Consider the following 12,812-nt stretch of genomic DNA (forward strand, 5'->3'; position numbering starts at 1 on the left):
CCCCTTTTAAAACATTTTCACAAAACCCGATATTCGTACTTCCCAAAAACCAAGGGACCAAATAATTTAATAAACAACAAATAAATAAATAAATACCCCAAATATAAATAAACTGCAATAAATTATAATAAATAATTTTGTACTCTTTGAGGTTTGAAATTTCTATCCGAAAAATTTGTACTTGACGCACTACACCATATACCAGTGATGCCCTCCGATACCCAGCGTCCTGAGCACCGACTGGTGGGGAGATTAAAGAGAGAAACTTGCAAACGGCACTTCGGCGTCCCGACAGTACTGCTGCTGAAACCATCATCCCGGCCAAGGAGGGGGGCGGCTGTGTGCACTATATAAGACTTGCCTACCCACGGTCCAGTGGCAACTCACGGGAGAAATAATAATACTTGCGCGCTGAACCACATATACATATACCAGAACACCAATACTGTGTGAATGAGTCTAAAATAATTATTAAACCAACTGTACCGTTTTCCAAAATTATCGTGGGAAATATATCAAAATTCACACTTACCATCTCACATATTTTTATTTAAAAAACCGGTACGAAAACATCGATAACAAATAAAACCATAATTTTCTCGTAATACGAAGTTCAACAATTCAAATACTGCGGGCATAATTTATAAAATTAAACCACCAATTTAAACAAATATTTTCATAAAATATTTAACCCAATTATGCCCGAAAAATAATACTTAAAATCACGTACGATTATTACTGAAATATATTTTACTCATGCATAATAATTAAATTAAATCACAATAAAATCATAATTAAATTGTACCACATGAGCATAATTTAAATACCAATTAAACACCAATTAAACATAATTAATTGTCCAAAATATTTTAAAGGTGGGTCACTCACCTGGAGCACGCAATTAAACCATGATCCACCGTGGGATCAATTCCACGACTCACCGGTGCTCCTAGAACACAATTCACACACAGTCAAACAAATTAATATTTTATTCCGGTAAATAATACCCGGTACCCGAAGGGTCAAACACAAACGTTATCCAAAATTGACAAATTATATGTCTATGGAAAGCTTGTGAGATGAGGATCACATTACCGACCTCCATTGAGCCCAATTCGACCGGCGGTGGCCGGAATTTGGTCGGAAAGATTCGGCCGAATTTAAACTTGAGGGATCTCTCAAACGGTGGGGATTTTGGGCAATCTAACCCCGGAAATGGACTCAGAGGGGTCGAAAATGGTGGAATAGAGGTATGGATCGGGCTGGGTTGGTCAGAAACGGCAAGAATCGCCAGAAAAACTTAACCGGCCGCTGCCGACTTCACCGGCCCGATCTGGGCGCGTCCGGCTGTGATTGGCCGGGAAAATTGGAGGTTGAGGTCGCGGGGAGCTGGGCTTCACCGGTGGCCAGCGCGTGTGGCCATCTGGCAACTGAAATCCTACCAAGCGGTCGGTCAAAGAGAGAGGGGGAGAGAGTCAAAGGAGAGAGAGAGAGGGAAAATTCCTGCTGGTTTTTTGACGGGCTCGGGGAAGAAGAAGGGAAGGAAAGGAAAAGAAAAGAGAAGGTGTTTTCCCACGTGGAGAAAAGAAAAAAAAAGAAAGAAAAAAAAAAGAAAAGAAAAAGAAATAAAAAGAAATAATTTAAAATTAATTAAACAATATTAAAAATAATATTATTACATAAAACAACAATAATAAAATAATTTGATATTAAACATGGTTGACATGTGACATCTCACCATGGTGACACATGGTCACGTTTATTAAGTCACACGTGGCACATCGTTACATGTTTAAAAATAATATTAAAATAATATAGTATTTGAAAAACTCTACAGGTCCATAACTTCCAAACCACATGTCCAAATCAGACGTGCCGCTAGTCTACGGACTCGTATCAACTAGTATTTCACAACCATGCATGAGTCAAAGCTCAACTTTGCATGAATAAAAAGTCAACTCCGGTACCCCTTGGACAGTTTGGACCTCAACTTGTTTTGCTCATAACTTTCAAACCGTAGCTCCGTTTTCAACGTTCTACTAGTTTACGAACTCGTGCCAACGTTTACTTCGTAACGGTACCTCAGTCAACCTAGAATTCCAACCGGAACAAAAGGTCAACTTTTGACCCCTTGGTCCACGGTCAAAGTCAATAGTCAACCTCGGTCAATGTGCAAAAATTCTGACATGGTTCGGGATGGGGTGTTACATCTTCCCCTCATCGTTCCTGTCAGATATCTAATGTTGGGTATATATAAGATGGAAGAGGTTGCGTACATGATCTAGAGGGTGATGTCAAACAGGATCCAGAGGAACCAACTGAAGCTTGGTGATGACATCTATACATGGAGGCAAGCCCATACCTATGCCCATCACAGTGATCTTCTTCTTCTTCTTCTTCTTAATACTATCAAACTGCGTATATACGTTCACTAAGTAATTGACTTACAAGTGTTGTACTAATAATGTCTGCTTTGGTTTTGGTTTTCTGCTTCTATCTTGACTTGTTCATCTTATGAATTGGTTTGGCGTTACATCCTTACTTCGGCTAATATCTACTTTATTTTTTCTTTGTTTTCTTTAATATATAAATATATATATATATATATATGTATATTATTTTTTGTTGAATTTTTCGTTTTCTTAAATCTAGTGTGTTAGTATTCAAGTTTATGCAAGGTTGCTTCTTGTGATTGGCGCATATTTTCTAGAGGAACAACTTTTCTACATATGTAAATATTATTTTCTATGTTTATAATTTGCTAAAACCTTTCTGTAATTGGTCAAATGCCTTTTGATCCTTAAATCTTTGGAACTTCTCCATAGAAAAATCATATTTTGTTGTCTGTGGTGTAAGGTGTCTAAGAGGTCTTTGTCTTGAGATATTGTTTACTTAACAGGGATGCCAACTTTTTTGCTTGCTTTGGTTTTGACACCTGAAAATCAATACTTGATCTAACAGCTTCATCATTTCCTTTTATCTAATGAGTTATACAGACTTGATTTAAAAAAAAAAAGGAAAAAAAAAAAGTAGTAAATATACACTTTGGTACAACTGAGTTTCTATTTTGATCTCTTTAAATACATGAGTTTTTAATTTATTTGTGTTAGAATATACAGGCTTTGGCTTTGCAAGGTGACTGGCCTGAATTATTGATCTTATTAAATATAGGCACACATGGGATTGACAATACATCCTACTTTGGCAAAGAATTTTTACATTCCATGTTTGAGTCTTTTATTTTCTTTTTTATACTTGGCCTCATTACCCTAGTGCTTATCATCCATCTCTCTGCAAGGTTGTGTGTTGTGATTGATGTTGGGACTTGGGATTGAACCACAAAAAATGTATTGCTGGCAGTGGTGAGTTAAAGCCCACTTTCTGGAGGAACATGTCTATATATGCGAGTATTGTCTATAAAAATAATTTGCCATTGTTTTATCCTGAAGATTATAGACCTTCCTGTATTTGGTTAAATTCCTTTGATGGTTTATTCCTTGAAACATCTCTATGTAACGATTATATTTCGTGTGTCTTTATGGTCAAAGGTGTCAAAGATAGTCTCTCTCTTGAGGTGCCCATCCCAAATTTATATAATAGGAGATCAGGATGATCCCATGGGTTTGAATTCTTTCTTTCACTGACTGGAACGAATTGAGACAGTAGAGACACAAGCAACTTCCGTTGTAGTGTTTGTGACATCTAAACAAATTAGAAAGGTTTGATGAGGACTAAACAAATTAGAAAGGTTTGATGAGGAAACTTTCTATTCTTCGAAGTGGAGTTGGAAAGGGCTATGCTTCTATAGAATATGAATATTTGTTTCTTCTTTTCCCTGTCCCCTCCTCCCTTAAGTTTGGATTTAGAAACCTCTATGCTAAGTAGATTCTACTATTTGAACTTATTGTACATGCAATGTTCATGGGATTTTATCAAAGTCTTTTGATCTTGTCTCACATAATTTCTAAAAAGTTAAAAATAACTTTTAAAATTTAAAAATAACTTTTAAAATTTAAAAGATGAAAATGTTTGGATAATTTTTAAAAAATGTTTTTTATTTGCAGAAGTACTTCTAAACAAAATCAGTAAAGAATAATTTGTTTAAGATGCATTTCAAAGCAGAAGTAGAAGCAAAACCTACGCTGAACAGTACCTTCATTTTACTAATTAATATGAATTTGAAATAATTTGTATGCTACAATTATATGCACAATAGATAAAATATTTGGTAGTGTAATGCTATTATATAATGGAAAAGCAATTTGTTCAATCCGCGAAGTTATAACATCATAAAAGATGCACAAAGTCACCCCAAAAACAATTGATTTACCGATAACTCGTTTATTTTTATGGAGAAATACGAGCAAATGGTAGATATACCAAATGCTCAACAAGCAAGCCATAGTGCACCGGAGTTGAGCCGACCAAGTACTACGTAACAATTACAAGCCCAAAAAAATAAAAAATAAAAATGACGTTCTTAGGATTGGGCTTGTCCTTGCGGACTGGATTGCATTAGGGAAAGTAGTTATTTTTTTATTTTATATATATATATATATATATATATATATATTTTTTTTTTTTTGGGTTGTGGTTGAAAGAATGGAGCAGTTATACAAGTCATCCACCTAACTGTATTATTGTCAGGACCCGTCCAGAATTCCTTCCCCGGAACCCTAGACAGCCCTGATCCCAGGGAAACCCTACCGGACCCTCTAACGGAAAATCCGACAGAGCCTCCCCTAAGGGATTTACTTACCATAAATTACCTGCACTGAAAACACACTTCTATAAACATCTCCTTATTCCTCCCACAAACTACAAATTGTTCCACAAATTTCAGCACTTCTCAAAAGCAACAACAGTCCAGTGCATAAATAAAACAGAAGTATCCCAATAGTATACAAAGCTTTAAGAAGTGCTAAACAACAGAAATACAACAAGGCTGAAAGAAATAATACACTGAAATGAAAGAGTAAAGAAGTACTCCTCGAAACACAACAGCAGCGGAAAACTTGGTTCGCTCCGGAAGAACGTCTACCACCACTTGCACCTAAGGGAACGGAATTTAAGAGTGTGAGATGCTAATCATCTCCGTGAGTAACCCGAACTACTGAACACCTTTTGTGATAATAAAAATAATAGTAATAGCAATTAAGGAATAGAACAATTACCAGCAATTAATAAATAAATAATAATAACTGTTGGAAAATAATAATTTCCCTCAAAACTCTCACCAATCGCTCCGTTTGAAATGTTCCCTTTTTAAAACCTTTTCGCAAAACCCAATGTACATACCTCCCGAAAACCAAGGGATTAAACCATTTGATAAACAATAAATAAATAGAAAACATACCCCAAATATATAATAAAAATATAATAAATTATAGTAAATAATTTTGAACACCTTTGGGGTTTAAACCATTATTTGCAATTTACACCGACGCACCACACCATATACCGGTGATACCCTCCGATACCCAGCGTCCCGAGCACCGACTGGCGGGGGGTTAAAGAGAGAAACCTGCAACGGTCACTTCGGCGTCCCGACAGTACCGACTGCTAAAAACCATCACCCGGCCAAGGAGGGGGGCGGCTGTGGCCAATAACAACTTGCCTGCCCACGGTCCAATGGCAACTCACGGGTGAAGTAATAAATGTGCGCTAAACCAGATAATAACCGTGCACTACCACGTGTCCATACACCATACACCAGAACACCAATACTGTATGAGTGCGTCTAAAAAAATAACCATAAGTAACCAACCGTACCGTTTTTCCAAAAACCACCGTGGGAAGTATACCAATTTTCACAAAACACCATCCCACATATTTTTATTCAACAACCCGGTACGAAGCAGAGATAATCAACAAACCACAATTTTCCTCGAAATACGAGATGCAACCATAAAAATACCACGGGCATAATTTATAAAATTCAAACCAATATTTTCGTGAAATATTTAACCCAATTATGCCCGAAAAATCAATACTGAAAACCACGTACAAATAATACCGAAACATACTATGCTTATGCATAATAAATAAATTAACCAAAATAAAACCATAAATAAACCACACCACATGAGCATAAATTTAAATATCAATTAAATATAATTAATTGCCCAAAATAATTTTTGAAGGTGGGTCACTCATCTGGAGCACGCAAATCAACTAAGATCCTCCTCGGGATCAACTCCACTACTCGCGCGTGCACCTAAACAACCACAGTGCACAAACCAAAAATATTAATATTTTATTCGAGAAATTCCCAAATGGATACCAAGGGAGCGAACAGCAAACGACATCTAAAGGGTTACGAATTATATACCGAATCGAAGCTCGCGTGATGAGGATCACGGATTCGGTCTTACTTCCCGGTGATCGGACTCGATGGGGTCGGAATCTCGCCGGAAAGCTTTGAGGGTTTCGGCTCCGCAATTCTCCCAAACCGTCGCGAATTGGCAGAAACGGAAGCCGGATTCGGGTTCAGGAGGTCGAACACTACGGACTGGAGCTGGCCGGAATTTCGGGTACTCGCCGGAACAGTATTTTCCGGCGAGCCGCCGCGGTCACCGGCGGCGGCGTGTGCGGTGGCCGTTGGTCGTGAAATTTTGCAGACTTGTAGATCTTGAGGAGAGCAACCCAACGGGATCGGCGGTGAGCAAAACGGAGGTCGGACGGCGGAGAAATCACCGTTTGAATATTTCCGGCCCCTCGCCGGAAAACGCTCCGATCCCGGCGCGTCGGTGGTCCGATGGCCGTGATTTTTGGTGGGTCGGCCGGACTTTACGAGAGGATCAAGGGTGTACAGCACGTGTGGCCGGAAAATGGCTGAAAAAGGGTCAATTTGTGGTGGCCGACGGTGGAGGGGAAAAACTCGCCGCCGAACTTTGGAGGTTTTGCCGGAAATGAGGAGGGCAAGCTTGCTGGCTGGCGCGTGCACAGTAACTCGGCCGGAACAGTTGAAAAATTCCAGTGGTCAGCGGCTCTCTCTCTCTCTTTCTCTCTCCTCTCTCTCTTTCTCTCTCTTTCCCGAGAGTTTTAACAAATAAAAACCCCTGTGTGACACTGTTCATGCCACGTGGATCAATCAGAAGTTGACACGTGGCATTTCACTGTTCACGACCCAAAAACATTAAAATATTACGGTATCCGGTAAACTTCAAATGTCCATAACTTTTTAATCGGATGTCCGTTTTGAGCGTGCCGCTAGTCTGTGAACTCATATCGACGAGCACTTCACAACCATGTATGAGTCAAAGCTCATTTCCCCATAAACAAAAAGTCAACTCCGGCACTCCTTGGACAGTTTGGACTGCAACTTGTTTCGTCCATAACTTTCAAACCGTAGCTCCGTTTTCGACGTGCTACCAGTCTACGAACTCGGGGCATCGTGCACTTCGCCACGGTACCCTGGTCAACTCGAAATTCCCACCGAGTCAAAAAGTCAACTTTTGATGCCTTCGGTCAACGGTCAACGGTCAACCTCGGTCAACATGCACGGATTCCGGTGCGATTTGGGACGGGGTGTTACAATTATAGAAATTATTTTTCTATTTGCGATGTGCATGTGAACGAATGAAACTATGATTTTTTTTTTTAAAGTCTTATTTATTAATATAAAAATAAAATTTCCTGTTTGTTTGAAACCAAAAAAAAAAATCAATTGAGCTGTTATATTCGGTTAAAAAATAAAAATAAAAATAAAAATTGAACTGTTATATATTAGAGGTATAAAAAAAATAAAAATTAACAGAATACTAAATTAAAATTTTTGGTTATCAATTCTCAACTAACATGAACGATTAGGCAGAGGTAACACAAACACATAAAATTCCACATCCCAGCCTGTGTAAATAAAAAAAAAAAAAAAGAACATAAAATTCCATATGTATGTATACCTGTATGCTTTGCTACAATATAAGCTTATGCTACGTTAAACAAGAGAAAATCTTCAGTCCAACGGTGGTACCAGATGATCTGGTACCAATTCAAGTTAATATTTGACACCTGTTAAAAATGCCATATCATTTCACCATTTAATTTATTATTTTATTTTTTTTCTTGAAAACATAAGAACTTTTGCAGGTAGTTTTTCCTTCTTCAAAAGACTTTTTTTCTTCCCTTCCATAGCATAAATGAACTATTCTTTTCTTTGTCTGCAATTTTAGATCTTCAAAGCCATACTTTTATTTTTCCTTTAAATTGACCCATCCACAGAACTCATTCATTTTCAAATTGTTTTTTATTTATATTGGATGGATAGACAATGCATTCGAGCACTGTAACACATGAGATCTTGCATAAGTGGGTCTATTAGAATAATGCACCTCTCTATCTCCATTCGACGGTTCCCATTTGATTTGGATCTAAGATTTCCATGATGATTTTAACACACATACAAAACAAAAAAAATAAAATAAAATAAAAGAAAAAAAGAAAAAAAAATAAAGAGCTTTGGAGCTCTCTTTGAAGGCTAGCTTTCTCTCTCTAATGCGTTCGAATGAAGATTTTGGAAAATTCTAATGCTTCTGGAATGTAGGTTTTGGAGAGTTATGTAGCTTTACATGGAGAATGCTTTTATTTATCTTTGTTTTAATTATTATGTTTTCATTTAAATCCTTAATCACAATGGTAATAGAGAAGGAATAAACCATAAACCCATCCATAAGGGCCTGGCTTCCATGCTTTTCTCCTGCAAAAGGTTTTAAAACTTTAAAAAAAATAAAAAAAATAAAAATGAATATAATAAATTAAAAAAATAAACTGACATTGAATTTGAACAGATGTCAACTTAAAATGGTCCCAGCTGACCTGTTACCACCGTTGCACTGAAGATTTTCTCGTTAAACAGATATAAAATTTGCCCTATTATCTTACCAAGCCCGCAAGAAAAGGTGGCGTGTTGTCCAATTAGGAAGCATCTACGGTTCCAGAGCATATTCTAGGACACGTGTCAGGATCGTATTCAATGGAGATATCCCCAAAAATTCCTAGTAAGGCGGTTCGTTTTCTTAGTCAAAATTTTCGACTCCCGCAACACCACCAAATATTAAAGAAACATTCATTTGCAGTTCTGTTTCATAGAACACACTCCCACCTTTTACTCTTGTCGCTTTCACCTGCTCTGCTCGCGCTTATTTCCCACCCTTCACCGGCTTCGGAGACCTCCCCTCTTATCGGTGTACATCACCCGACGAATCCGACCAAATTCAACTCAAACACACCGACAAACAAGGACGCGATGCTGTCGAAGAAGACGAAGCTCCGGATTCGGAGGGTGCCTTCCAGTAGGGACCGACTCCAGCCCGTCATGGTGTCGAAGAAGAAAGCCCGGAGCCGGACATTGCTATCGAGCAGGGAGCGAGACAAGCCCATCATGAATCTCATTTTCACATGGTCGCACAACGACACCTACTTTCATCCTGGTAATTTTTCTTCTTCTTCTTCTTCTTCTTCTTCTCCATTTCGTTCTTATGAAAACTATTAAACAATATTGGTGAGCTGTGATTATTAGTAACCTATATGGGTGTTGTTTATTTATTGGTCTTCTCTGGTTTTCACACCCCAGAACCTTTACTTTTAATCCATATCTAGCTTGGTCGATCATTTTCTATTTTCTTACAAAATGTTCCTATTTTATCTGTCTATGGAATGCGGATCTATGTATATTTAAATGGGATTCATAGTTTCTTTGAAAATCTGATTGGCTTGGTTGTTTGTTCTTCTAATTTTGATGGGAGTTTCCTTTTGCAAGCTTTCTTTTTATTTTTATTTTTGGTAGTTTTTACAATAAAAACCATGTAATATTTCCTTTCTCTTTGATATCTCCCCTCTAGAGTATCCTCTTTGAATCAACATGATGCTTTTCTTTGATCATTGAACATTGCAAGAAATGTAAGAGCAACTAAACAAATATAGAATATGAATTATTTTTCTTATGCCTCTTTATGAGGTCAGAGATGGTATGAATAATTGCATGGCACCCACAGCAACTTATACAACCTCTATAAAAGTATATAGTTTTTGAACTTTCACAGGTTGGGAAGCTGTGGTGCAATCCCTCAATGATCCATCCATTGATTTATCAGGTTGGTGCAAGAAATTTTAAAATTTTGTAAAGGTTTATGACGTCTGCCTGAAGTAAACTTGAGACATTTTCATTGCAAGGATTGGAGATTAAATTGAAGGAAGTACAATTTTTATGTGTGTGTTGATGCACTACCTATTAATACTTGGCAATGAGAAAGAAAGCAATTAGCAATAGGAGTTGGAAATAGAGTTTTACTAGTCTATAATAATGAAATCATAAGCCAAAATTTAGTTTTAAACTTAATTTTATGAAGTTTGTGGGAAATTCAAATGTGACCTAAACTTTAGGAAACCAGTATGATAATTAGGATAATAAATGCTAAATTCTCATGAATGGAAACAAAATAAAATAAGCCATAATAAAAACCTTTGTGTCTGGTTTTCTGTGGCTATAATTGATATGATGACCATCACTCGATGATTGGCATCGAATATATGTTTCAGTGGTCATGCTTTACTTTGTAAGATGAGAAGATGGATGATCAATGCATAACAGCATTTTTTGGTTGCTTTTAGTATTACTATCACGTTTTTGGTTTATTATGTTTTAATATATTTAATTATCGTTTCGCTATGTTTTTACTCATGTTACCTTTCTCATTTTCTTTTATCTGTTTGCTAAGTTTATTTGTTCAACCCCGCAACGTTCCTCTGCACCAAATTTAATTTTAGTGTGCCTGAGCAGTGAAGGTCCTGCATGGACCTCAGTTGAGCATGTGTTAATAACAAACTCATTTAAGGACGTATGGAGCATGCAACCTACCTTTTAGTTAAACTAAAACATTTTCACCTTATGGCTGGTTGGTTTGTTTGGGATTCAATGCTTCAGAGAGACCTCTTATGGACATGGGAAGTGGTGCATCTGCATCGAGCAACTTCAGTCGCTGGAGCTGTCCGACAATATGGAGGATGCTGTTGAACATGACCTGGAGTGTGCTGTCAAACAAGATCCAGAGGGAGGAACTGAAGCCTGGAGATCACGTCTACACATGGAGGCATAGCTATAGCTATGCCCATCACGGTAATTAATTTTCATCTCGGTCTCCATTTCTTCTTTGGAAACTGTTGTTAGTCATATGCCATGTGAAATTTTAATTGGCTACCCAAAAGGGTTCACTTTTCCATATTAGGTTTTTAATTTGAAAAGTCAAAAGAAAATTAAATTCATCCAAGTAGTGCTTGCCCTATCAGCTATGTGTCTTACTTGTGATGATAACCTATGGTGACAAATAGCATAACTCTTTCTTTTTTTCTTTTTTTTTTCTTTTTTTTTTTTTTTGGGGTGGATTTTTTTCCCCTTGTAAGAGTATATTTGCATATTGGTTATGGAATTTAGGAGTGATCTAACTTATGGCTATTGTTTATTTAATTGTTTACTTTTTGTTGACACCTGAAAATCAATACTGGAATTCACAGCTTCATCGGTTTCCTTTTATCTAATTAGTGATATCCACTTTGATACAACCACGATTCCATTTTGTTCTCTTCATACATTTAAGGATTTAATTGCTTGTATTAGATCCACACAATTCAATCTCTTTCACTTGATACGGTTTTTGGTGCTTCAGAACCCAGTATTACCATATGATGAGAATCCCCATCTGTTTCTTATTGTATGCAAACTTTATGAATTTGATGCTTATTTGCCTGCAATGTCACTCCAGGGATACATATCGGTGAAGGAAAGGTTATACACTTCACACGAGGAGGAGGAAAAGATCGTATTATATTCAGCTCGTCTCCATCCCATACTTCAAAAAGTACTTGTGCGTTAAACAGTGACCAGTTAAGGCTTGATAGTGTGGTTACTACCAGCATAGATGATTTTCTTTTGGGTGGAAAACTTTATCGATTTGAATATGGTGTTAATTTACTTGTCTTTATTGCCAAAACACGAGGGGGTACATGTACCCGTGCCCATAGTGCTCCGCTTGAAGTTGTCGAGCACCGTTGTTCTTACCACCTCAAGAATGGCTTTGGTGACTACCACCTTTTCAAAAACAACTGTGAAGACTTTGCAATATATTGCAAAACAGGCTTTAAAGTGGCGGACTACAATTTTAGTGTTGGCAGGAGTGGACAGGCAGCATCATTCATTGTTGCCATTTCTGCTGTAATTTGCTCTATAATTCGATTCCCGGCTGTCAGGATTACTGGTCTGCATTTTGTTATTGGTTATGGCATTTACTCTGCCTGTAGATTGGCTTCGGATGTCAGAGTTTGTCATAGTGCTGGTGAAGCTGCAGATGAGAGACTGGCTGAAGAAGAGAGCTCTGGTAATTTTAGGTATCCCGGTAGTGTTAAATTTAACTCCGCATTTCTGATTCTGAAACGTCTTGCATACCATCTTCTGCTGGTTGCAATTTGGTGGATTTGTTGTGGTGTGCTGCAGTTGACTACAGAGTGTATAAGTTATCGACTTGGCTGGTTTATATTGACTGCTACAGTGTGCCGGCTGCTCTTTGTTCCCTGTGATCCGGAAAACAAAAAAAATAAATAAATAAAAAAAACTGTTAATTTTTCTCTCTCTTAAATACTTTTGAGAGCAGTGTTTGTATCCGCCTTCAGACGATAAGGCTTAGGCTTCGCATTGTAACGAATTACTAAGCATGTCCAGCTAGTGTTGGATACCATTAGTACCCTTTTCTGAACTATTGTACTGAAATGTATTGTTTGACGTAAATTAGACAGTTTCAAACGAAAAAAAAAAAAAAAAA

General features: G+C 37.4%; 1 protein-coding gene across 4 annotated transcripts in view; it reads left to right on the forward strand.

Moving 5' to 3' along the window:
* Positions 1–12,788, forward strand: part of LOC107415826 (protein LEAD-SENSITIVE 1) — a 60,391-nt gene extending 47,603 nt beyond the window's left edge. The window contains exons 1-4 of one of the 4 annotated variants that reach the window (XM_048471579.2): positions 9,067–9,431; positions 10,044–10,094; positions 10,925–11,116; positions 11,760–12,788. In XM_048471579.2, coding sequence (XP_048327536.1) covers positions 9,248–9,431; positions 10,044–10,094; positions 10,925–11,116; positions 11,760–12,595 — 1,263 coding nt within the window. In that variant the 5' untranslated portion in view covers positions 9,067–9,247 and the 3' untranslated portion in view covers positions 12,596–12,788. Of the gene's footprint in view, positions 1–9,066; positions 9,432–10,043; positions 10,095–10,924; positions 11,117–11,759 lie in introns of those variants that run through there. The other 3 variants (XM_060816133.1, XM_060816135.1, XM_048471578.2) reach the window with 3 other exon arrangements.
* Positions 12,789–12,812: the final 24 nt, after the last annotated feature.

The sequence above is a fragment of the Ziziphus jujuba genome, chromosome 4 (genome assembly GCF_031755915.1).
Source record: "Ziziphus jujuba cultivar Dongzao chromosome 4, ASM3175591v1".
In the NCBI taxonomy this organism is placed as follows: Eukaryota; Viridiplantae; Streptophyta; class Magnoliopsida; order Rosales; family Rhamnaceae; genus Ziziphus; species Ziziphus jujuba.